General features: G+C 45.2%; 1 protein-coding gene across 1 annotated transcript; it reads right to left on the reverse strand.

The window, feature by feature from the left end:
- Positions 1 to 26514, reverse strand: GLRA1 (glycine receptor alpha 1). Its single transcript, XM_059825291.1, has 9 exons — positions 26402 to 26514; positions 23641 to 23771; positions 19599 to 19666; positions 11083 to 11306; positions 7236 to 7318; positions 6431 to 6568; positions 5687 to 5901; positions 4861 to 5007; positions 1 to 291 (listed from the first exon to the last, which is right to left on the reverse strand). Exons 1-9 carry the CDS (start codon positions 26470 to 26472, stop codon positions 1 to 3), a joined length of 1368 nt encoding a protein of 455 aa, XP_059681274.1. The 5' UTR covers positions 26473 to 26514.
- Positions 26515 to 27197: the final 683 nt, after the last annotated feature.

Raw genomic sequence — 27197 nt, forward strand, 5'->3', positions numbered from 1 at the left:
TCACTGGTTGTGCACATCCTCTCTGCGGACGATCTTGTAGATGATCCAGTAGAAAATGTTGAAGATGAGGAATGCCATAGGGAAGCCGATGCGTGAGATCTTGTCAATCTTCTTCGCTCGCTGAATGAAGAGCTTTCGCATCTCCTCGGGGGAGCGGGACGGCGGGGGGACCGGGTTGGCCGTGTTGTTGTTGTTGGCGCCCTTGACGGAGATGCCATCCTTGGCTTGTAGGCAAGCTGGTCCCATCCCATAGGCAGTGAAGTTGAACCTGCCTTCACCAGCTTCATCCTCCTGAAACAGATTCAGCATGGGACTCTACTTAAAATGAGATATAGACAGTGCACCCTCGCTATAAGGCTCTCCACTGACAGCTTCCTGCTCTGCAAGGGAAAGACACCTCCATCATGTCCCGACCTCAGTGCCCTTGGACAAACCCTCTGCTCTTCGGAGATGAGCCTTATAGAGGGGTGCCAGCTGCGTGATGCACAGATGCAAATCAGGGGATCCAGGCACCCCATGGAGAACAGGACTGACTTCCACCCCACTTGTGTCTTTGACATCCTTGAATGGTTTGTGGTACTGCGTTCCTTTTTCCAATTGCATCCCCTGTTTTGCTTCTGCCTCTCCATCCCCCCCGCTCCTATCAGCACCTTCTTTGCTTTGCCTGTGCTGTATCAGCACGCCCAGAAGGAGTGGGCTCCATGTAACTCAGGTAGTCGAAGCCGCAGCACGAGACTTCCTACAGAGTTACATGGCTGCGCAGGCGCTGAGACCTGTCCAGGAAAAGACCTCTGCAGGCAACGTGCAACCAGCCCTCAGCTCGCCTGCCCACGGGACCCCCGAGCCCCACAGCCCTCCCCCCCAACCCATCTTTTAGGTGAGGAACAGAAGTGCCTTTCTGCGGGTCAACAGTATGACACAGCTGCTTCTGCTAATTCCAATTATTGAGCAAGAAAAAGAATTTATTTTCCAGTCTAAAGGCAAATGCTATTGCTGTTTTTTGGTGGAGGCCTTGCAGTCTTCTCAGAACAATTTAGCCCTATTTTATTGAACACAGGGATGTAATCACAGGAAAAAACAAGTTTAGCCCAAGTAATACAACCAGTGAGTTGCAGAGGCAGTGTCAGAAACCCAAGTCTCTTGACGACAGGTCACCGAGGCTAATTGTTAGAGCAATGGCACTAATTATCTGTCACAGAGGCTGATCCACGCTGTGTCTCCCAATGCTGACTTGTGTCCCCCAACACTGACCTACCGGCCCCCTCCCTCATAGCCCGCCTGCCCGCTGCGCCCTGCTGCCCCTTCCGCTCTCTTCTTTGCAGAGTGTCTTTTCTGGATGGCCCCAGTATCGAGCAGGCAGCTGCGTGGGATGGAGGCGCTGTGCCATGGGTCTGGGGTGGAGGAGCAGAAGGAAGAGCACGCCGGCATATCTGAGCAAAGCAAAACAACCCAACAAGCGTTCTTTGTTTTTTGGTTTTTTGGGTTTTTTTGAGAGGGTGGCAAGCTGGTGAGTTGTGTGATCTACCGGCAGGCTTATTTGTTTCAAAGTCCTGGCTGAGACAAATTTGCAGGCCTTTGGATAATTCTTCCCTGCTCTGTGTCCCCTTGGTGTGTCTCTGGTCCCTGGCATCTGAGACTTGACAATCCTTAAATGTCTGCCTCCTAATGATGCCTCCGCGAGGAGGCAGTGCTCTGGTCAGGGAAACTGAGGCACCAAAAATTAGGACCCAGCTGCTCTCAGGGCTGGGTGAGTCCAGGTGGTGAACATGTAGTAAGAGACACTTTGTGAGCTAGGAGTCAAGGTTCGCAGAAACTCTTCTCTTGGCTCACTTGGAGGGAATTTTTCCATTAAAAGGCTGATTTTCTGGTGATAGGTGACTCAGGAGCTCTAATTTTCAGGCAGCCAGAACCTGCGCTGCGGATGAGGCACTGGCAGTGAGGGTGGATGGGGACCTGGAGGGGTACAGGCAGTGGCGGCCACTTCTGACCTTCCTGCTGTGCTGCCAGCTCCTGCCAGAGCCTGCCGGCAGTGGGACGGGGCGATGCGGGAGCCCCGAGCTGTGCCGGGGGCTGCGCCTGGGGGGCAGCGGGCACCGGCATCCCTCGGCTCTGGGGCATCAGGGAGAGTTTTGCAAAGGTTCACTCTCATCCCTGACTTGTCCCCCTTTCCTTAACAGCACTCCTTCGTGCAGCTAATAATGTGTGCATGGGCTGCAAAGGCCTGGCCGTCAGAGATGCTTAGAGCTTATAGACCTTCTCATCACGTCTGTATTATGGGGGTTCAGGTAAAACTGCCTCTGCTCTTCTCTGGTTGCACAAACACATATGCACTGACACATGTCTGGTTTAGCCTAAATCACCTAATTCTCTAATTTACTGAATTTCTTTTCTCTCCTCATTGCCGAGAGGCCACTGGCTGTTTTCTGTGGCCGATCCATTTTGTGTGAGTGCTGTACCCAGGATAAAGAAGCTAATGGTGCCTTTTTCAAGGTGCCGTCTCAAAGGAGAAGGGCAAAGGCATCACCAGCCACACTGGGCTGGCCTCCTTGGGCTGGGTCTCCAAATAGACTCCAAGTGGGTCTGATCATGGTGTCATATTAATCAGACTAGTCCGTACCTCGAAGGGACAGTAACTCTCCTTAGCCATCATGGTCCCTACATCTCCCCATGCCAGGACCTCTCTGCCTCAGTACATACGGAGTAATGGGTTTGGAGAGAGCTGTCTAGTTGATCTTTCTAGTCTAGTCCTCCCCCTTCTTACAGAGGGAAGGACGTAAGAGGTGGCTCAGAAATGGAAAGGGCCAATTGAAACCTGGCAACAGATATTTGTTGATTTGATTTTTATTTTTCAGAGAGGAAGAAAGACTCTTAATGATGAGAATAAGCTAGCACCTTGCATCTAACTCTGAGGAAAGTAAGGAACAGATTTGTCTGGATTCACTTGTATTAATGCCAGAGAGTGGCACGTTGTCCGGTGCGTTGAGCTGTGAAGAATCGCTAGTAGGTTTTGATTTGGGCAGACCTAATAAAGGTGGGCATGGGCTGGTCCTCTCCCCGGCTGCCTCCACCAGCATGGACCACCGCAACATCTCACTTATTTTTAGCCTGGCATGACATAGCTAAATCAGGCAGAGCTACTCAGACAAGTCAGGACATCGGGACAGAGCAATTAGTTTCTTTGGCAGCTGCACTAACCCATTTGCATATTTGCAGTCAGCTCCTAGTTTTCTGATGAGCCTGCAAACCTTGCTCATTTTGCTTTTGCAAGTGTTTTTGTTTATGCTTTGTTCCAATTAAATTTCTGTGAGATTGGGCAGGGATTGTAATAACTGCCTTGTGTTCAGTGGAACATCTCTGGCAAGTATCTTTTAAACTCATCTCTGTATTAGTGGCTTTTTTCTCCTTATTGTTTTATCAACAGAGCAATCTGCATACAACTGCACGGATCCAGAGACAGGATGTCTGAATCTAAATGAAAAGATAAAGGCACTATAAGGCACCCGTGTTGGGTGGTTTTAGCTTTGGCTGTATTAAGCAGGCTGCATCTTCTGAACCAAAACTGTCTCAGTTGATTTTCAGATGGCAGGGTTTTGCTCTGGCCAGACGAAATCAATGGGTGCTGATGGTCTCGTCTGTTACTTCTTTTCCCTTGCATTTGTCCAACACTATTCATCCCTGGTCCTGACTGGGTTGGGGACAAGTGAACAATTATCTCCTGTTTTGCAGATAGGACAACTGAAGCAGAGAGAGGCAAATCTACAAAGAGACAAGCTTTCCTGCTCCTTGGCCCCCACTGTCTCCTGGAATGGTGGCAGTTCTCCAAGCGCACGCTGTGAACTGCTGTAGGACAGGTTAGACCCTGGGAAAGACTTTTAATGGCAGGGACAGTGAAGCAATGGAATGGGGGGGTGCCTGGATGGGATGGATCACGGAGGACTCTTTAAGGTAGAGGGTAGACAAATACCTATGAGGAATATTTTAGGCAGACCTTAGTGGTCTCCTAGGGGTTCTCTTGAGATTCCCACCAGCAAAATTTTCTCTGTGGTTTTTTTTTTTCTTAGCAAATTTACTGTTTTTTAATGTTAGCTTGAGGGCAGTCTCTCAGACCTGGTGGTGAAAATTTGATACCACCTACCTGATTCTACTAGTTAATTAAGAACAATTTTTAAGTGCCTTTGGTCTTGTGATCACAGTCACCTTTATGTTTCTTTCTAGTGCATCCTGTGAGGTGAAATCTTTGCTGTGGTATCTCAGCCTAAAAGCTAGTAGCGTCCAGGCTGCAGGAGATGAATGTCTATGTGATGCATGCATGCTTGGGTTGGCATCAGTCATGGCGAGTAAGCATGGAGTAAGGCTAAGGCTGAGAATAATGCTCTTTCCTTCCAAGAGGAATTTGCAGTCAGTCTGAGAAGCAGATGCTTTTGAACACGGAGATGACAGAGACAAAAGAGGTGTCACTTACCTCCAGGCTAATGTAGGCTGTCTTGTTGGGGCATGCTGTTCTCTGATAGACATCCCTCACACCTCCCTGCCTGCTTCCCCCCAGCCCTCGCTGTGTCTTCTGAAGAGAACTTAGACCACAACATTGCTGTGTGGAAATTGCTCTGTTGAGAACAACTTTTTTTGGCTTAGACCACTTGGCTAGCTAACAAAAACCAGCTTGCTAGACTCCTGGGGTCAGCAGACTGTTAGAAGAGACACAATTCATTGAGGTAGCCCTGCTTTTTGATGTGCGACCCTCCTTAACATCTGACCACATACTGAGGACTTCCCTGGGAGCTAGTGGCTAGTTCAGTTGACCATGTACTGACGTTCTGCTGGGACAGATTCTAGCCGTGTCTTTCATGCTTTATGTATTACCTTATGGTGCCTCCTCTTCCTTCTGAACCTGAGCAGCTCTTTGTGCTGCCGAGACACGAAGTTGACGGCAGCGTACTCTAGAAGTGCGGAGAACACAAACAGCAAGCACACGGCCATCCAGATGTCTATGGCCTTTACATAGGACACCTAGGAGTCAGAGGGAGAGATTGAGATGGGGTGGCTTCTTCACCCAAATGCCTTTTTTCTTGGCATTTTACATGTTACTCCCAAGGTCTTTGGAAGGAGTTGATCAAGCCATGATATGGTTGACATCTGCTCTTGGATACCAATATCTAGCTCATTTAACACGAATGTATTATCAGGCCACTGAAAGTGCTCCTGGGCTCTTAAGTAGCAATAATTCCACAGTTTTTAATTTATCCAGGTCTTGATTGTGATGGTTTATATGCAAGGAAAATAGTAATCCAGTCTGATCACACCAGAAGCTCTTCATAATAGGGAAATTCAGTACTTTTATAAAAGTACGATGGTCAAGTGAGTAAAAAGCTAGAATGTAGAGTGCATATCCATGTGTGGTTGTTGCAGGGGTTTGTAAGGGACAGAGCTCTTGGCTTCTTGGAGCTGTGGGGGATCTTGGGGTGAGTGCTGAATCTTAGAGGAAGTTTTGCTGTTGGTCATAGCAACTCTGCTAAAATTTTTGCAGGAGGGGACAGGAATTTGTTCTGCTTGCCCTTAAACTGGAATAGTGCAATGGCAGCAGAATGTCTCTTGTGTTAAGCAGGAGGATCTGTGTGGTGACTTACTTATGTGCTGTCCCCAGAAAGTGCACATTTTGCCCCTCTGCGAAGGTAAGTGTGTTCCCTACCTTGGGCAGCGATGCTCGGGAACCAGAGCTCTGCGTGGTCATAGTGAGCACAGTGGTGATCCCCAGGCCAACACGAGCAGGTGCAGCATCCATATTGATCCAGAAGGAGATCCAGGACAGAATGACAATAAGGAGGCTGGGAATGTACATCTGGATCAAGTAATAGCCCATCTGCCGCTCCAGGTGGAAACGAGCTTCTATACAGGTGAACTTGCCTGAGAACAACGGAAGATACATGGAAGATTACTGATAAGGCATGGTGAGCCTCCTGTTTTCAGCTATTGTCTGGGGACTTCCCTTGCATTGCCTAGAACCAGAGTCTTGTTAGAGGAGGAAATTAACAGCTGTTGCCCAGTTCTGAAATATGAATGTGCAACATCAACATAGCAAAGAAAGCTCTTGGCAGTATGTCCTTTGTCACTTAAATTTCACCTGCTCCCCTGCATCAAAGATAAAAGAAGATGTTGGGAGAGAAGGTACAGACCAAACACTCTTGAACAGATGCAGATGTAACTGGGTACAAGACGGTTCCACATACTTGTGTCTACTAGCCTTTTATTGGCTATTTATGTGTATGTTTACTGGCAACATATCTATGTCTATTTATATTTACATTGTCCCTAGCTGTGTAGGACAAGGCTTGCATCACCAGAGTGCCATCAGACATAGCAAGAGACTCTGGCAAAGGCACAATGCTGAATTCCTCTCTAATGAACCCAGCAGCTAAGGGTAAACAGCACTGACCTGTGTTGTAGTGCTTTGTGCAATATCTCAAGTCCTTTTCTTCTTTGAGGATAAACTGAGGCAAAGTCAGCCCATCAGCAACTTGAACAGCTCCTTTTTCTTGCCACTCAAATATGAGATCATTCATTGTGTAGCCAACTGTTGAGAGGAGGGAAAAAATACCATGTGAAACATATTAAATACTGATCTGGAAACGGACAGATTTGTAGAAGAGAGCTGTGCTTGGAGGCAGGGATTTATCCTGGCCTTCCTTGGCAACACTGTAATGAATGGGACTTGGGTTGAGGCAGAACTGGTTATGCATATGGTAACAACTAGGGTAATGACCTGCACTGGAGCTGTGATGGTGTGCAATGAATTGTCTGCAATAAATCACATTTTTTCTTGAATTTGGCTGGTTGAGTTGTTTGCTATTTTTTCAAACTTGACCTCTTTCTCTGAATGAAGTTGTTCATCGTCTTTCCCTCCTTTGGGATAAGCAACATGTACAAGGGGCAAATGTTCATCCAGAGAGAAAAAATCCCATTTGCAGCTGAAAGCACTTTCACCTTTCTCCTCCAAAGTGAAAGGGCAATGTAAACACAACCAAGCCAGGGTTCCTCTCATGGGATCTTTTAAGGTTTGGCTTCTCTAGCAAATGTCACATGTTGAATGAATGGAAAATCCTGAGCAAGTGGTTCTTGAGCAAGCCTCCAGTGAAGGCTGAACTGGGAATGGGTTGCAGCTGGGGAGGGAGATGGTAGGGGAGAGGGAGCGGGAAAACATGTTGTCTCCTCTCCAAAACAGGGAGGTGCGCAGGACTCACAGCTTTCTAACTGCATGATGCACGTCTGTACGTCCATGGGGAAGTTCTTCAGGTCCATGGGGCAGGCCAGAGTCAGAGTGATCCTGAAGAGAGAAGACAGCACAGGGGAATGCCAAGCAATTTGTGGTACTGATGGGGGGGTGAACCCTCTTGGACACCCAATGTTGCAACAGGTTGGTACCTTGCCCAAGACACGGTGGTGTGCTGGAGGAATGACTGATCATTCACCTCTTCCCTGCCTGTGTTTTCACACGTGGTGTTGGAAAGCATCAGAAATGCCAAGCATTAGGGTCTGTGATATAATTCCTGGCAGAGTTGCCTGCTGCAGATGGCGTTTCATTGCAATGTTGCTTTGAACTGTGCAGAACAAAGAGTTCCCACACCAAACAGTTTTGCTGCTTCTGCCTCCATTTCTTGCCTCAGGTTCACAACAATCTGAATTAGCAGCAAGGCCAAACTCATCCTCTGAACCCCTCAGATACCTTTCTAAAGACCGTGACTGGAAATCTTTGAACAGAACATTCTGGTGTCAGAAAAAATAATGAAGTTTGGTCAAGATCACATGTTGCTGTGGGGGAAAAGAGAGACTTTGGTGGGAATTTCTGCAGCAAAAATGTTCTGTGGTAAGTCAATATGACTCTCTGCATCTTTCTGAATTCCTGCTCTGCCTCTTGAGACCTCTACTTTTGTCTCTCAAGCTCTGTTTTCCACTAGGTGCAGGCTGCATTTTCTGTGGTATATTGCTGTGCTGCCCTATACCATGGTCTATGCTCAAAATGTTTGTTTGGTTCAACAACATGATACTAAATTTTTTGATTCAGAGAGCTAGACTTATGTTATTTGCTTTGATAATATTGAAAATGTTGTTCCCTGAAGCGTTCAGATTTTTCAGCTTTTTGTCTTGATGTAGAAATAGCAGAAATTCCTGGGGGACAGGAATTGAATTTTTCTATCATCAGACCTAGAAGAAACTTAGTAGGAGGGAAAGATATTTTAACTTAAATCCTTATGTCGGAAGAAATTCTCTGCTTGAGTCTAGAGGCATGTTGGGACAGAAGATGTGACAGTAGAAAGAATCAACCTGTTCCAGTTTCCATTTTATGAAAACAACTGCATTTTCTGTATTTAAACAAACACCTTAGTAGAAGAGAGTCACCACTAGCCTTTGCCCACTTTGTTTTTCTCATCGCATCTCTGGCAGGGGACTCCATCTCTGATCAATCAGGGAGATAAGCCTTCAATTAGATCTTCAGACAAGCCCCTTGAGAAGAATTTACTGTAAATATCTGCCAGATGTGAAACAGGGGTGACTGTGGCTGCAACTGGGTCGTGAGATGCTGAGCACATGCTGGACAAGTGTGTTTTGAGAAGGGATCGGAGAGTGAAATCCTCAAGGGTGATTTTGGGTGAACCCAGTGCTGAGCATGCTGAGTTTTGGGTCCATGGGACAAAGTCTACCTTCTTGTAAGTGCCTTGACTAGAGTTTGACTATTGCAAATAGTAGTAGCAAAGAGCCAGTTAGAAAATGGCAGAGCACTTTAGATGGAAATGTTTTTTAAAAGGGAAAGACTATTTCTCCTTTAGGAAACTATTTACCTTGTGCTCTTCCATCATGAATGTCCTCTTTCTTTTTGGTTTTCACAGGAAAATATATTTTAAAAGATACCTATATTTTCATTTGGAGATGAGGGAGATAGGAAAGTGATTGGCTCAGCCACATTGCTCCATGTCCCCTGCTGAGTCATTGCTCTGTTTTGCAGAGCAACCCCAGGGCTGGGGTGACCCGTTATTCTCCTTCTGTGCGCCTGCAAACCCATCTGGAACAGGACTCTGTGCCACGCTCACTGCCCAGTTGCTGGTGGCGGTTTTACTACCTGCCTGTTTTTAGAAATTAAGAAATGTGAGGTTTCCACATTCAGCCAACATGCATGGCAATTCTCTTACTGTTTTGGCCATCAGGGATCTGGTCTTTGGACTGGAACCACCTTGATGTTTGTTGGAGGCTGTCTACGTTGCAGAATTAAGCTGTTTATCTTCCATTTTACAGCTCCATGCTGCTTTTTCTTCCCCATGGCTGCCACTGGGAGCTGAAGTGTGAGATGGGGTGTGCATACCTGAGGCAAATTTACAGTATACATGAGATTAAAAAGTCTTCAAGATAGAGTTAAAATTTCCGTCTTTAAGCTCATGAAATTTGATCTTAGTTTCTTTGGTTTAAAATAAAGAGTGGATGGGGTTGGAAGTGAAGTGAAGGTGGGGGATTGGATTGATTTCCAGTGGGAAATTCAGTGCAATTAGTTCAGCTTCACTGATGGATTCTTGGATGTAGCAATAAAGGGATAAATGGGAAGAGTTATGCTGAGACAAAACCATGGAGCTCTACTTAGCAGTTTCCCTAATTTTTTGTCAGGAAATGCTGCAGCTTTTAAAACAGAGTTTTTCATTATCTTCTACCAGTTTTCATGTAGTACAGTTGGTTTTAGGCCTGTTTAGTATAATATCTCAAGCAATTTTACATTAGGGATCTTAAGAAGTCTATTAGGGAGGAGCAGACATCCTTGGACTGAGAAAGGTAGAGATGAGATGGATTCCTTCCCAGACCAACCCTTGATCTCAATATGCCTTGGCTAACACCTTCCTGGTTATTACTTTTCTACCTGTTGTAGAAACAGCAGCGAGTGGTGACCATCTGACTGAAGGACCCACATCCTTCTGCTCCAACATGGATTCAACCACTGATGTAAGGAGGCATTTCCCATCCTCCCTTTTTCACTTAATTTTTTTCTCTCTCTTCTGCAAATAAAACTGTTTCTGAAAATAAATTTCCCAGGCATAGTTGTGTCTTAGCAGGTCTTGAGGACAGAGATGCCTGGGGGTCTGGAACTACCCCCAGCTATCCAGTAGTCTCTGCTGTCTCAGAGGCAGCCCAGGTCATGGTGTGCAATCTCCGTGCCTTTCGAAAGCACCATCCCTCTCCAAGAACCTGGCTTCTGGAAGGAGGCACGAGGCACAGGAAAATTTGTCTCTGTCTCAAGCTGTTCATTGGTGTGTGATAGAGCACTGCAAGGCTGCCCAGTCCTTTGGGATGGGCATCTTCTTATTTAACCATGAAGAAAAATAATGGTGTTTTGCATGCTTTCTTTTAAAGGAAAGCTACTAATGCAAAATTAGGACTTGAAGCTCAGGTAGCTGGTGGCACTTTCTCAGAAGGATTCCACACTTTTGCCAACCTCTTCTTACAGTGGCTGGAGAAAGACATCTTCACTTTCAGCACATTACCCTGCTCCCACAGGGACGTGCTTAGACATGCAAACAGTGAACTGTATACCTCACTGCTCTTAAGCATGTGTGAATGCTGGATGTAAAGGTCCAGATGATGGAGCTGGTTAATGACCTTTTTCTTTCTTTTAGCTTGTGCAGCTGTATTTAACTCAAAAAAAAATTGAAACCATACTGGTCAGGGAAATAAGGATGTGTTTCACTTTTCAGTGATTTTTGTGCGAAGGAATCTGCCCCAAAAGGAGGATGAAACACTGGCACAGGCTGCCGACAGAGGTTGTGGGATCTCCATCCATGGAGCATTTCAATTTGGCCAGAAAAAGCCACAGCTAACCTGAGCTATTGTTGTCAGTCATCAGGAGGTGGTTGCACGGGAGACCTCCAGAGTTCCCTTCCCACCATTTTGCTATGGCACTGTTAATTGGATGCTCTCCCACTTAAAACCCGTCAGTTTCTTTTATCCAATGGCATGCTCAAAGTCTCCGCTTTCTCATTTTAGGCTTGAACAGTGGGAGTTTAGCTCTGCCTTCCCCAACCTTGGTGGAGCTCTCCCCATTGAGTCCCTCACCTGATGCTGTAGAGGACATTGCCATTTCTGGAGATCCTCAGAAGCTTGTTGTCTGTGGTAATCTCATGGAAATGGGCCCCCTTCTCATTAGCGAAGAACAAGTCGGGCTTCCAGATGGAGTCCAGCATAGAGGGGTCCAGGTCCAGGGAGTCATCAGGGTATTCATTGTATGCCAGCCGCGGGTCATTCCACTGCTGCCGCAGGAAGATGTTCACCCTGTAATCCTGCACAGTGTAAGCAGGGAGAAGAGAAATGCAGTTAGTGCTCAGAGCAGGCTGAAAGTCCTGAGAACCGGGGAACATGTAGTAAAATAATTCTCAAAAACAAACCATGTCTAGACCTACGATCCCAAGATATGGCAAGCCTTCTTGGCATTATTTCTCAGGGAGCTGTTGCTATTTTTAGCTCTGTAGCTTACAGCTATCTCACAGCATGAGCATCTGCCTATCCTTGCATCCGTCTGTCACAGCAATTGTCAGCTGTGTGTGAAGTGTCAAGACCTCTGATCTGAACCCCGGGGCTGGGGAAGCAATGTTCAGTTGCAGGGGTCGTAAGGACTGGTGTCAGCAAGACGACTGTTGCAGAGGATTAAGGGGGAAAGGACATCGAAGCCTCCTTCCTTTCAGTGTTGAACCACCCCATATTGTGACTATGTATGGTTCCTCCAGCCTTGTGCAAAGAAAAGGCACAGTGAGACAGGCAGTCCATGGAAGGGATATTCCCTGCGTGTTCACTAATATAAGGGTCACTCAGATGAACTGATGGGAGCAACCACCCTTGGTGAGAGTATGTGAACGTGGGAGGAATGTGCATGAAGTCTGCTCTCCTCATCCTAAGTGAGTGTTCTGGGTTCCCCTCTCTAATGTCAAAATGCCATAAATGCTACAGATTTTATAGGATGGCCGTCTTCTTTAATTGAAGCTAGTCCTCCAGCACTATGCGAAATGGTATCTGCCTTGTAACCGTGTGTCTTACAGCTCCCCTGAGTTCCCCAGGCCAAGGCTAGCAGCTGAGGTCAAGCTCAGACACTCTCCTGGACAATTAAAGGCAGTTTCTGTTCTCCCTGTCTGATCACTAGCTTCCCAGGGTGATCTGCATGCCCCTTTTCTGCTGAATTTCAAAGTGAGCCAACAAATTGAAATGGGGAAAGGACATGCCAGCTGTCAGGAGAGGGATAAAAGCTCCATGTCCATAAATTAATTGACATTTTCTAAGTTTAGAGGCAGACTGCATCTGAAGAGCAGCATATAATAAACAAATTTCACTGCCCTGGCCCAAACTAATAGTTGCTATCATGATTAAGGGTTTTCTTTGGTTCCTTTCTAATACTAATGTACTTTGAAGACTTTTATTAAGAGACAATGGACCATGTCTGACATGCTTACAGGTATCTAATACCTGCTGCAGGCACAAGGATCTTTCTTTCAGTGAGACTATTTGGCATCTCTGAGGAGATCTCTCTGACTGCCATCAGGTCTGTTCTTTCCATCTGGAGAACACAAAGCTCTGGAGTTGAAGGGTGCATGTGGAGGAAAGTCTTTCTGATGTTGCTGCCTCAAGTGCTTGCTTGACTGTGAACCTCCAGCCTCTTGTCCAGGAGGGCATGACTCTTGTGGAGTCCAGTCACATGGGGGCATTGGGAGACGACTGTGTCTTGGGTGCTTTGTGTTTTTGGGTGGGGCAGTTCATAGCCAAGCCCATGGGCTAGAATCTGTTTCAGGCCACTTAGTGCCATCTGCATCCTTGGAGCACAGAAGCTGCTGATGACATTAATGATTAGCAAATGGACCAAGGACTTGATAGTAAAAGGAGCAGAGCTCTGAACATGAAAAAGAGTTGCAACACTCTCTCCTTCTGCTGATATTCCAAATGTCACCTTCACAAGCCCTAGTGCATCCCTCTGAGTTAATTATTCATCTCTGTCCATCCTGGATAATGTGTCTTGAGAAAATGTGACTAGCTGTGGACAGCTAGGACCCAGGGTCTTAGTGCAGGACCAGCCAATCACTCAAGCCTGGAAAAGGAAAGCAACCCTGAATCTCCAATTCCTGTGGCACACAGCAGCTCCCTGAACAACTTGTATACTTTCGGTTCTCCCTTTTCTGTGTGTAAAGATCTGCAGCGATTGCAGTCAGGGGAAATCAATGTCACTGACCTAATAGGTAGAAAGCAAAAGGTTGTTTTGCTTATTCAGCTACAAATAAGCTGGATGCTAGCGGGTCAGCTCCAGTTGGGGGCTTATGTCATGTACAACACAAATTAAACTCATGTTTGGAAGAAACTTCAGTGGTAGCTGCCCAGAAGTATTCTCAGCCTGATGGAGTGTTGGAAGAGGGGGGGAAATGGAGCCAATCTCTCTACAACAGCCTGTGTTGCAACAGATAAGCTTTGTTGCTGGAGTAAATTCATTGCTTCAGCTGCAAAACTTACCAAAAGGAAAGGAAAGGGTGAGAAGAGAGGTGTAGTGTGGTTTATGTTGCCACCACAGCAGGCATAAGAGGCCGTAGACAGAACGACTGCCGTAGTCTTTGTCACCATGATGAAGGATCTTAATTACATGCTTGTGGACTGAATGAAAATTAACTTCTCACAGTAGATGGCTGTGAGAAGGTCCTTCCTAACTCACCTCCAGAGACCAAGCTACCTCCATCCAGGGGATGTTCAGCAGTGTAACCAGAGTAACTCTGGTGCGTGCTATTCTTTGTGCTCCTCCTTTGGAGACAAGTGATTGCAGTGGATGTTTTTCTGTTTTGGAATATAGACACCTGAGCATTTATGTTGTGATATAAAAAAGGCAAGGACAAAGAAACATAATATGTGCACTGAATGCAATTCTCTGGCTTTGCTATTTTATGGCATTAATATTTTACTTCTGTGTGTGTGTTTATGAAGATCTTCCTTCTCAGTGGGTTTATTCCACAGTCCTTTCCTGGCCACTGAGAATGGTCATTTCCTCCAGATGCCTTTTCCCTTATGACAGAGAGCTGCATTGCCCTGTAGTATTGAAGGTGCTGAGCAGCCTTTTAGATTTCTTGTGTCCAGGCTTATTTGAACATAAATGTAAAAACAAAAACTGTGACTGCAAACAACATGACACTGCCTGAGGAGCCAGCAGAAAGCATGGAGAGCAAATGGGGTATGTCTGTGGCTGTGACATAGCCTAAGATAAAGGTTACAGTATTCTGTACCAGCTAAAGGATCCTGTGTGTTGAAAGCTTCGTGCCTAGGCATTGCAGTCAAGCTGAGAGGTGATGAGCCAAACAACACTCATTTGTTGGCTACCTGGAGATACACAGTGTTTCTCCTGGATGCTGTTGTATGAGATCTTAATTAGCATCACCAAAAAGTCCATGGTTATTCCTAAATGACGGACAGAACAGACCAATTTCTGATATGAACTTTCAAGCAAAAAAAAAAAAAGGTTTTACTGGGGCTGCAAACTCAGCAAAAAAAAATCTCTTTCTCCATATCCTTTTTATCACTTGAGTTCCTCATTTGTGTGCCAATCACATCCAGGCATTGATTATCTTGTGCAGCCTGCTCCTCTGGCTGGCTTGGGAGTGGAGAGCAGCAACTCTGTGTTGTGAAGGCATTCAGGAGCTTTGCGATTTGGCACAAAGGCATTTTACTCCCAAGGGGGAAATGACACAGGGTAGGAAGAAAATAACTGAAGTGATCAAAGTAGTTCAATTGGATAACGCTAAAATGAAATTCTGCTTAGTGGCCTCGCAAGGAGCCAAGGAAATGGAAGATCATTTCAGACTGTTCCTTCCCAAGATGCCACAGTCTCGGCATCTGATGATGAGTGAGTTGATGAAAGCAGTGGCAGACTGCAGTGGAGGTAGTGCTGTGAAGAAGGGATGGAGGCTGTCTGGAAACTCAATAGGTTTCAGCCCCTGACTCAGTCAGACCAGCCTGTGCACTGAACAGTTTTGGTTAGAGTCTTCACTTTGCTAAATTAACATTTTGCTGATGGAAAAAACCAGGGTAGAGACTGAACTCCCTCAGGAGGGGATTCTGTTATCCCATCTGGACAGCAAAGCACAAGGGTCTTTATTGACATTGGGTTCAGTCTCTAGAAAGGGAATGAACAAACATTTTTAAGGTTATTTGCCCTGCAAAGGAGCACCACATCTGATTGAGGGGGAGGAAAAAAAAACAAAAAAACCCACCCCACACTGGGAGCAGACCATGGAAGGGTTAATAAGGGACCTCGTTAACTTGTCACAGCTGTAGCCAAGTAGCCAATTTGAAGCCTGGTGTGAAAGCCACAGGTGGACCAAGTGAAGGAGGTGCTATGAGCAGCAGTTGCGTTGGAGGTGCTGCTGAGGAGGAAGTCTGTTGCTCGAGGAAGGTAGGCATGTGGTGAGGGGTGGGAGCAGTACCCTGGTGCTTAATATGTGTGGGTTTTTTGTTGTGGAACCCAAAGCAGAAAGTTTTTCTGGGTCCTCCTGCAAAAGGAGGGGGAAGCGTATCCCTCTGGGCCAAGGATGGGGCTGCTGGTGGGGGTAGGCTGTAACTGCTATCCTGAATTTCAAGCTTAGGAATTTAGTAGTGAGGTTTTGTTCTTCAGCTTGGGTTTTTATGTCCTTGTATTTGAGTTGAATAGTCCCATTTCATGCCTTTTTTCTTTTTTTTTTAAATTCCCTTCTCTAATCAGTGCAAAGACAAACTGCAACCACAGAGATGGCCAAAACGCTGCAGGTCTAACATTGAAATTGCAGCAGGCTGAGATGTTGTGAAAACCTTATCATTTTGTGTTGTGTGACTTCTTACATGCTTATCATCTCTGTGGGACTGATGGTTAGTTTTAATAATGACTGACTGCAGAAAATTGAGCCCAAAACCTAGCTTTTGCTACAGGATTTGTGCGCTGATACTTACCTCTTTTGCTGACCTTGGGGTGAGTGGGCCCGGTATTAAATGTGACCTGTATGCTTCTTCAGTCATATTTGCTGTCTGTTGCACTGTGGCTTGTGAGGCTGGAGTGAATTACTTAGTCTCTTTTGCAGGATGGTTTGTTATCTCATTGGAAAGATGATGTACAGATGTCTCTGAATAAGTATTTAACGTTTGGACAGTTGCAGCCTCTAGCTTCTCCTGTCCATAGGAGATGCTGGGAGACCAGTAGTGGCTCTGTTGCAGCTGGCTGGAAGATTACGTTTGGTTTGCTCAGGCATAACTATGCGTGAAATAAGCAGAAATAAATTTGTGTATACACTGTATCTAGGGGAGTCTGTGCTGGCTGTTTTGTGGTTTTCTTTCTTTTACACTCTCTTGTTTGCTTCATGTGGGTCCTTTTTAAAACTTGGGACTAGGAGCAGTCATCTTGAGCATTGAGTCCAGCTCCTAGCAGCTCTAGATGATGATATTAAAAAAAAAAAAAATTCCTCCTTCTCCATGTGCCTTCACTGTATACAAAATGCTCCCAACTGCCTAAGCCACTGAGAGATCTATAAAACTGCAGGTTCCACTGGAAGAGAGATCAAGGGCATGGCTTAATTCCAAGTTTGCAGTTAAAGCAGGAAATTTGTTAGATGAAATACTCAGATAATCCTACCAGTTGTCTCATGCTACAAAGAAAAGCCAAAGCTTGTGCAATTTATTCACTTAAAACCAAGACCCTGTTCCCTAGGTGCTTGACTTCTGTTTCCTTTTGAATGAAGAATTTGTAGCTTTGCTATAGGTTTCTGACTCTGGTATGGCTGGGGGAAAGGTGTTTATGCTTTTGAAGAGCAAAAATGGACTTAACAGCTTGTGTGTGGGGGTTGTCTGGTGTTTTTAATAAAAGTAAGCAGATAGAGTGGATGCATCTTGCATTTGTCCTCTGGAATCCCTTGCTGTTGGATGTACTATTGCAGTAATGCTTTAGGACAGAAGGAGACTGTCTGGACTTGTGGTGTTTTTTTTCCTCCTTTATCCTTGCAACAGTTTTCAGGTCTCCATTTCTGGTCTTGTTCATTTTAAACCTTTGTTCGGCAGATACCATCTTTCTGCCCATTCTGGAAAGCCTGTGCATTCTCTTGGCCCAACTCATTATCCTCCCTTCTGAGGTTTGTAGACCCAAGTGGTTGCATCAGATGCCTGTTTTGTTCTATTTTCCTGTATTTTTCTCCTCTTCCTCTACCTTCTATGATGCCTCGAGCTGTAAGTGAGCAATTAACTGCCAATCTCTCTAATCCTCTGCATGGCGACCTCATGATTTATGCTGATTTGTGAGATTCAGGCAGTGTAAACTTAAATGGCAGCAGTGGTATTTCCTGTAGGAACTAACAGCCCCACTATGGAGATATTTTAAAGGCTTCTCTAATTGGATGTGTGGTATCCGGAAAAAAAAAACCACAACAAAAAAAAAACCCCTGTGACTCTTCTCCTTCAGGTAGTAGTGCAACAGTAACCAAATATAAGATGATGTAGTACTCGGAACCTGAACCTGGCCGGGTTTACGGTGCCAAATGATTAAAGTTTAAACCATAATGTTGTTTTTTCTCTTTTGGCCAGTGAAGCAGCTGGGGTAGCATTACCATCATCAGTCCCAAGGGTCAATGATGGAGTATTGCTTTCTTCATGGTAAAACATTGAATTGCCTCTCTGCCATCCAAGCTTTTCCCCCCACAGATATTTGATCACTGGTCTGAATTCAAAGAAGTCAGGTCTGTCTCAAAATCCATTAATGACAGAACCTTCTGCTGTTCCCAGAAACTGTGGTGGGGACCTGACACTGTCTGCTTGACCTGCTGCATCCTCAAACAGTGAGGAGAGACTGGCTTCTCTGCAGAGTAAATCCCAAGTTAGCAAATCCTAAAGACTGCTCTAACTTGCTGGGCTCTCATTTTCAGACGCTTCAGTACCTGTGTTGCTTGTGTTCTCGTCAGCATTTACAAGCAGAATCACTGTCCCCAAAGAAGAGCTTTATATTAGGTTGTGCGCAATGCTGCGTCAGCCTCACATCTGGACTAGCTTGTCAGAGCTGGCTTGGGTATTTCTAGACAAAGCAATGTGCCCAGAGGGTGTTCTTGGGTTCCCATGGGAATTTTTTCTATGGAAGATAGACTATGAAATGAGTGGCAACTGGAGAGGACAGCAAATCCCTGCAGCATGTCTTGAAGGTGAACCGCATCTCTCTCATGCTAGTCTATGGTAATTTTATGGAGCATCCTGCTGACTGGGATCCTGTGGCGTCTTTGTATGACTGCTCCAATGCATCTTGCAATGTAGGACAAATATAGCGAAAAACATGTCATTGTAATGCGCTCTGTACATTGCATAGGGATCCCTTGTGGGCCTGCCCCTCTCTCTTGCAGTCTGTGGATCATCTCTGCTAGATTGTGTAGGAACAGAATACTTATTGCCTGTAACACCAAAGGAGCTATCCAATAAAACAGTACATTAGGAACAGATGCATATTTCGTTTCTAGTTCTTTCTCTTTTGTTTTATATACAAGTGAATCCATGAATACAATTCTCACCTATGAACTCGGACGAATTCTGCAATCCAGTGATATGTGTTTCTTTATGCTTGGATGGAATAACAGCTTTTTTTTTCTTACCACTGGAGCTGAATTGCCCCAACCCCAAATATTTCCAGAAGAATGGTATAGTGTCAGAAGAGACTTATAACCCCAGGTATATAGCTGTTGATCTCCTCTGACAGTGGTGTGCATGATAAGTAACTTGTTCAAGTCAAGGGGTGTGATCTATATGTAAAGCCTATAACAACCTGCTTGAATGCACGAAATGCCTGAAGCTGGAGTCTTGCATTCTTCATTCAACATCTTTCTAGAAAAAGAATTACCAAAGAGTAATTAAGCACCATATTTCTGGATTACCTTTAATGAGCACAGAGGTAAGGCACTGTACCTCCAGAGTTTTCCTTTGCTGTTCACTGATTATGTCACAACTGATTTTTAATAGTTTTCAGATGGAGCAATTATCTCCTGTTCTAGTGATCCTCCTCTCCTAGTGTCTTGCCAATTAGATACAGCCTTTAGTCATGTTCACTAATTTTGTCTGAAGTGAGCCTTAAACTGTCAATACTTGTTTTGATTTTTTTATTAAAAAAATCATTGTTTAACAGAAATTTGTCTCTGAGAAAGCAATCATCTAGTGATTTTCTTAATTCTTGAAATCTGGTGCAGACTGAATTTGAGTTCAGCTGATTTCACTGAAAGTGGTGATTCAAACTTCTGGATTTATATACACTTAAACACAAAGTATCTGCAACTGTCTCTGAGCTTGGAGCCTTAGGCAAGTCTTCAGAAAAGACTATTTGTTTCCTTTTTTGACCTTTGTACTTTGCCTGTACAGTGTTTTTGTGGAGATGCAGAGAGAGACTGTGTGATCTTCAACTACATGCAGTGTGAGTCTTGTGTGTTGACCATTAATTTACCCTAACCTTAGGTAAACTTGGGAACACGGAGACAATATTTTCCTCTGGTCACACTAAAGAGGAGGGTGATGCTGCATTTGCTGGGAGTGCAATGAGGCTGAGCAGCTGTGCTGTGGTTTTTACTTACCATAGTTGTTTCTGCAATTGAACCAAAGCTGTTGATGAAAATGTTGCAGCTGACATTCACTGGTGGGCCTGCATGACAAATACAGATCAGAACAGCAGTTCACCATGTGCTTGTAAGACAAAGTATTTCCACTCTAGTATTAAAATCTGTTGTGGGAACGGGATGACTGAGGGCTGAGTGTGGGAATAAAGTCTGGATGACCTGCCTTAGTCTAGTCTTGGTTCTGATGCCTGTTTGACATAATGTTCCTGCTTTGCCTCTGTTCCCCTGTTTGGGAGAGTGTTTATATCTCTCCTCTGTTAACTGTTTTCATGAAAAGGGACAGGTCACAGCTAGGCAGGACAGCTTTCTAGATATCTTGACGTTGCTGTATGGGTGCCAAGCTCACCTTGAACATGATAGCAATGTATCCCAGAAAAGAGCTGAGAGACTATTGACATGCCTTCTTGTTTAGAGCTCTATACTTTTAAAATACTCATTTAAAGCATCTAAATATTTCTAAACTAGGACCATATGCTCCCTACGGAGCCAGTGCAGCAGTGTGCTGTAGGGATCAGGCTGGGTAAAGGAGCAGTACCCCATGTGATAATGGTGGTGTCTGCTAAGGCTCACAGCTGGATGGGAAACTTCAGGGCTCTGCCAGCAGAAATCCTCTGGCTGTCCTGTTTCAGGAGAGGGTAATCCCAGACTTTGGGCCATGCCTCTCCTGGGCTTTATTTGCTTTCAGACCAAAGCCTTGCTTAGCCTGCTTGTATTAGAAAAGTTAAGGGGCCACCAAAGGAGGAGAATGAGGATTAGGGGATGAAAAGATTGTAGTTAGAAGGTATGGGAGTCAATCTCTTTGTGTGGTGCTGGTGCCCAAAGGTATCAGTATGACTGGAAGTGGATCACAATATTGCCTGGCAAATTTGAGGTGGAAATGCTGCATTTGGACTGAGGGAGATGCCAAGAGCTGCAGTTCAGCACAATGCAAAAAGCTGGAGAACATTTTGGAACCAGAGGCATATCTGGTGCCTGGCAAACTAGTGGCTTGCCCATGTATTTCCTTAGAGCCTTAACAAGGGGAGGGGAGAAGTAAAAAGGGTCCCTGCTCTGGGGGCTCCTGAAGGAGCTGCTGCTGGTCCTGCCCAGTGTGTGGTAGGAAAGGGAGCCCAGGCAGAGAGCAGAGGATACTGCCCCAGGAACCAAGGTCCCCCTTTAACACTGGGGAAATTAATCTCCTATCATCCCTGTGATGTATGCTTCTGGGAAGATAAGATCTGTGGAAGTGGTGAGTGTGGATTTTTAGATTATTCCCCCATCCTTCATGGAGATGAGGATGGTGTCTGCATTTCAAACACCGCCTGATGCCTCAGCCTTGCTCAGGGAGCAATGCTTGCCCCTCAAGGCCTCATCTGTAGTCTGGCATCTACTGCAAGATGGAATACTGGGGGGAAGGAATGGCTTTAAGGAGAGGCTTGTGCCTCTAATCAGTGCAAACTTCCTCCTGTGTGGAAATTAATGGAATTTCCTGATTACTAAGTAACATTTGGAGCTTGGTTTGCTCCTCTTCATTTCCCTTTCCTCCTCTCTTACTTCAGCCTCTTCTGAAACTTTGTGCCTGTCCTCTGCAGGAGTAGGATTGCAGCCATGTTACAGCAGTGCTCTCTGTGGCTGGGATTTTCTTGGTATGAGTCTTGGGCAATCCGAGCAGGCTTTTGTCTAACCAGCTCCCAGACAGCCCTTTGCCAGCACAGCAGCAGCTCACATACTGCTCAGTCTGTGCAGCTCTTCCTCCAGACTGTTAAACATAGGCATAGGCTAAAATGTCAGATACAAAATTGTTTGGTGTTTTGCTTCCTTCACCAACCCCTCTTATCCAACAGGCTTGCGAAGTTTATCCAGCAGCTGAAAGCACACACTTGATGAGGCTTAACACTTATTTTATCCCTTCTGTAGTGTTCTTGTTGAGCTCAGAAGTAATAGTCTGGATCCTTCTCATGATCCATCTCATGAATAGTCTCAGATACTTCTCTGGATCCATCTCATGAACCATATAGAAGTTCCATGTGCATGTGATTTCCCTCTTCAAAGGGCACAGCATAAGAAAAATACTGAGCTGACCTCCCAGATGGCTGCATGTGCTCATGCCTCTGACATGCATGGAAGATCTTGGCCCTCCTCTTCCTGATCCTGTGCTGATGTGAAGCTGAGTGTGGGATGAGCTTGGCCAGTGCATGTGAAGAAGACTCTCCTTGGGGCAGCCCAGCTCTTGTTGAGGCACTGTGCTCTTCCCACTGTGTCCAAGGGGAGCCATGAGCACTCTGCAGGTTCTTTGGTTTTTTATCATGTGTGAGGGTCTAGAAACTTCCCTGCCTACCACTGAAATGTGCCACCAGTAGTGGGATGCAGCTGTGAAGGAATATAGATTTCCAGCAGTGGGGTTAAGGGTACAGGCCAGGTGAGAGATCCCTTGTTCCACATCTGCCAGGTTCAGCTCTGTCCCTGCCTGAGTTACTGACTTCATCCTTCAACTTAAACCAAAGTCCAAATGCATCTTCCTTTTTTCTTGGAATGTGAATCTCTAGCTAAGTCTGGACTTTACAGTGTTTATGGAAAAGCTGCAATTTTCTTTTTGTTAATCTTCCCCTCCCCAAAAATCAATCTGATGTGGATCTTTGGTATTATTTTTGTTTAGATCTAAGCCATTAAAATGCCCTTATGAGTTACTGCAGTTAATTTAAATGATGTGCTTTGAGAGCTACAACCCCAAGCTCTGTAAAACACCTCCTATGCCTTCCATATAAATTGGAGCCTGATTTATGTGTGGGAGGCTAAGCCAGCAAAACTGCCCTGTGGGGAAGGTGTAGTTCATTGAAATAAAACTGGAATTAAATTATCTGAAATAAAAATGCAATACAGCTGCCTTCAGCAGGAAGATAATGTATACATTTCATTAAATATTTAAGTTTAATTTCTTTTATGTGTGTGCATAATTTAGTGGTAGGCAGGTTTACAGGGTTTTTTTTTAACTCCTTGTGGTTTGGGTAAAAACAGCAGTGTTTTCTGTTGCCTAGTTGATTACTAGGACATAAGCTTCCCACCTATCTTTGGGTTTAAAAGCCCAGAATAGAACTCATTGTTTGAAGCTGGATGGCAGGTGCTGTCACCATGATTAATGGGTCCTGGGAGCCCTATGTTAGCATTGCCAGTGACAGCTCAGGGTGAGGAGGAATTGGTGGTAGGAAACAAAAGAAGTGAATGAAACAAACATTGAAAAGGTCTAGACAGTGGCTGAGACTGGGCAGGTCCTGCTTTATCTCTGGATGTGATTCAAGGGCAAATAGCTCTGGGAACATGAGCTTAGTTAAAAAGAAAACAAAAAATCCCACAAAACCCACCCTTGTTAGAAGAGTTGTTTTGAGAAGCAAAGAAAGATGTTCTGTTCCCTCTTCCAGGGCCTGTTTCAATGCTGCTTGGCTGCCAGTGCTTACAGGGTGAACTGGGGAAATCAGGTGTGAAACACAGCTGTTGTGATGGGGCTGTGCTGGGCACCAGCCTAAAAGCCCCTCTACTAAGGGGGCAGTGATGGGTCAGAGCTGCCCCTGGCATCTCGCTGAAGTCCTCTGGAGCTGATGGGAGAGACTCCTCTTGGCTTCGGTGGTTGTAAGGGGGGAGCATAGCCCACTGTTACAAGGTGCTGTGGGCAATGACTTAGGGGGAAAGGAAAGTTGAAGGTTTTTCTCATCTTCTGTAAGACGCTCAGCTCCCTGCCGGTCACTGCTTGGTTTGGTGGGATCCCCAATCCCTCAATGTGTTGATATTGAAGTGCTTCCTGCATATAAAGGTATTACAGGGTTGTTCCCATTCTGAGTGGAAATCAGACTCCTTTCCAGACATCTGCAAGGGATTTATGTGCCAAATCTCTCATTATCCTACGTATTTCATGTGAACATAAAGATTGTTCATATTTACTACACAGTTAAGGAGGCATTCATGAGGATTGCATGCAGTTTTCAGTCCCAAAATGAAACAAAGCCACAAAAGCAGGGGTTTTGCATACCTTTAAAATTTGGCCTGATCCTGGCATCGTATCCTGAAGTTCGCCCCATCAACTTATCCAAGAAGTCGGAAGGAGACATGGGTTTGGGGGCAGATCGTGCTGCTGCTTCAGCTTCTTTGGAGGCCGCCAGGCTGTGCGAGTAGAAAGAAAGAGCGGATTTTAGTGTACATCCCACATTGGGGAGTGTCTGGAGTCCAGAAACCGAGCAGTCAGCATCTCATTCCTGCTGTGAAGCAGGATGGGTACCCATGTGAATTCCTAATGAGGCTGGTCTCTGTTAATTTGTTTGCCCAGCCCAAACATCTCTGAATACAGAACCCCAGCTGCCACCAAAGTAGAAGAGAGATGATGAGTGGAGAAAATCCTTTTGTGAGTTTAGGTATAGCTCCTTGGCATGCCACTAAATTACAAATGTGAACTTTGGTGTTGAGCTCCACAGAAAAAATACACTCTGAGATTAGCCTTGGGCAGCAATTACTGCTTAATTATGTGGCAAATAGCAAGGAGCATATTTGGTACTTCAACAGTCTCATTTTCCAGAAGGCAGGTAGGATCAGTGCAATCTGGAATTTGAGGCTTAAATGAGTGTCATGTGATTGTATAGCTCCTGCAGAGCCTTTGGGACTGTAGAGGATAGGTGTACTTTTGCTTCCCGCTTGCTGGTCAGTCCAGCGTTTGCTATTGGTACCTGCAATGCAGGGGTCTGAGTTCAGTACAGGAACACAGTCTCTGGACTGGGAGGTGTCTGGAGTGTGGTCCTGAAATCATACTCATGTTGGGTTGAGGAGGAAAGGAAATGAAATCTTTTAGGGATCTGTATGGCCTCTGGGGCAGAAAGAGTGAAATTACCAATTTATCTGTAGAAGATTAAAATCTAAGGCTGGCAATGTGCCTTCTGACTCTATGGGAGTCTGCAAGATCTGCAGGGTGATGATTTTTGGCTTAGGAAGTCTCTGTTGTTGCCATCTATGCAGGAACAAGTGACCCTTGGTACTAGGTACTCAGTCTCAACTTTGTAGGAAGATTTGATTTCCAAGACAGAAATAGATGCTATCTGGTTCCTTCCCTATGGTTATATGGCTTCTATTCGAACACAGATCTGTTCTCGCATTGAAAGTGTGGTGTAAAATTGCCTAGATTAGCCAAAAAAAACCCCAAAAACCCCACAGGTGACATGCAATATGCTTAGGGCAAGAGCTGTATCTGCCTGTGGGTTCAGGTGCCTGATGCTAGTTAAAGCCTACAGGCAGTATTGCAATGCAAATGTATAATAAGCCAAAGAAAGCTGCTCAGGAGGAAGTGAGGCACCTTGCTTCACCCTTTGCAAAACTCCTGATTTATTTTTTTAAGTACAAAGGCAGTGTGGGAATGGTGAGAAGCCACTGTGGCTGAGCAGCTGAGAGGCTTAAGCGTGTTTACAACAGGCACAAGGTATTTGGCTGCATGTGTCCTCGCAAATGACACCATGGAGTCCTCTTGCAGCATGAGGACCTCACCTTAGGAAGTTTTGCATTTCTTGTCTCAAGAGTCTGCAGTAGTCAAACCTGCTGTCTTTCAGAAGCATAGCGCTAAGTATTGACACAAGATCACAGAGTCATTAAGGTTGGAAAAGACCTGTAAGATCATCAAGTCCAACCATCAACCAAAAACACCACCATGCCCTCTAAACCATGTCCTGCAGTGCCATGTCCACACGTTCCTTGAACACCTCCAGTGATGGTGACTCCACCACCTCCCTGGGCAGCCTCTTCCAATGCTTCACCACTCTCTCAGTAAAGAAATTGTTCCTCATATCCAGCCTAAACCTCCCATAGTGCAACTTGAGGCCATTTCCTCTTGTCCTGTTGCTAGTCACTTGGGAGAAGAGACCAACACCCACCTCTCTGCAACCCCCTTTCAGGTAATTGCAGAGATCTACCATGAAGAACTTGGGGATGGTTACTACGCATGGTGTTAACATGACCCGGCCCCCAAAGACCTGTTCATGCAATGCAGGTTTGAGCTGAGACTCCAAAGACACAAATGTTATCTAGACAAAGCCTTGACAAGAGCATTTTGGACCACTAAGTTCTCTGGGACTTTAAAAATGGATGGGCGTCAAAAGGGCTTGGGTGCCATAATTTAAAAATGGGGAATCTGTGTTTACCTGTATTGCATTGACTCTCTACTGTTAGCAGTGATGGCTTGCCAAGCCTTAGTTTTCAATCCTGCAAACTCACAACTGCAGTCTGGCTTCTTTTGCAAGCTGCAACTGTATTAGGGTTCTCCGATTGCCAGATTTTTAACTGTTAAAAACTGTTTTATTTCTGCAATGAAGAGGGGAGATAAATTCCAGATCACTTCCCGTGAGAGTCTAAACCTAGGATTTTGTTCACCCTTTATATATTTACAATCCACTCCCACACTGAACCTTATCTGAACTGGCTGATGCACACGCGTGCTTGGAGGTGATCTGACAAGGTATGGATCTAACTTTTACAATAGCCATGTGCCATCTCTTGTTTTGTCCTCATCTCTGCTCTAAGAAACTACGTAAAGCCAAACCAGTGTGTTTCAGGTGTAAACGGTGTTGTAGAATGTGTGATGGCTTTTAATTTATTTTTTTAGAAGGAAAACAACAGGGTGCAATTGATTTGCAAACTCAGAGGAAGAAAGCTGGGAGTGGGAGGACAATCAATACTGGGCTCCATTACTGCATTCCAATAGAGTGTCTGCATGGCAATGAGTCTAGAGAAAAGATTTCAATTAAGCAGCAAATGACTTGATAACCAAAGACTCCTGCCACTTCAGCAGCAATATGCCAGATAGTGCAATACACTGATTTCTCCTCATTAACTGTAGACTGGAGGAAGTATATGGAAGGGGGGGGGGGGGCGAGGGAAGAATAGGCAATACAAATCTAATAAGCTTTAAGTGCAAAAAGATAATTAAAAACTGCAATTCCCTTGGCATTAATTTTAAAAATGAGGTGAAAAAGCACAGAAAGCAGTGTTCAGCTTTCCTGTAAATCCAGTGCAAAAGCCCATGCTGAATATGTTCACTCCACTTCCAATGAGTGAGTCTGCTAGTATTTCTTGGGTGCCATTTTCTAATTCTTTTTGCTTCAAAGTTGCAAGTAAATGAGTTTCATGGGCTCAGGTCCTACATGGAAATATATATACCTAAGACAAATGATTCCCACAAACATCTGGAAGAGGAGTACCTTCTCACAGCCCCACTGCTTTCTGCAGTTTCATGCCAATCCCTATGAGCAGTTTCTGCAAGCGCCTTTGGGAATGTGCTGAAACTGTCCAACGTTGTTTCATGCCTCCTGGCATGTGTTTTAAAAGCTCCGTTTGGCTGCTGTGTGGTGTTACCCAGGCGACCTAGGAATGATGAGTTCCAAGTTTCTTCCAGTTTCTATTTGGTTACTAAATGTTTTCCTAAAACTAGCTGGTAACAACTTCTGCCTAGATTTAACAAAAAAGGCAAGAAAGCAGGGGATGAGGGAATAGCAAAGACTTTCTAGCAGCAGGTTCTGTGGGCAGATGTGTCTACTTTCTAGTTCAGAAGTAATG

This window comes from Gavia stellata, chromosome 16 (genome assembly GCF_030936135.1).
Source record: "Gavia stellata isolate bGavSte3 chromosome 16, bGavSte3.hap2, whole genome shotgun sequence".
Classification (NCBI taxonomy): Eukaryota; Metazoa; Chordata; class Aves; order Gaviiformes; family Gaviidae; genus Gavia; species Gavia stellata.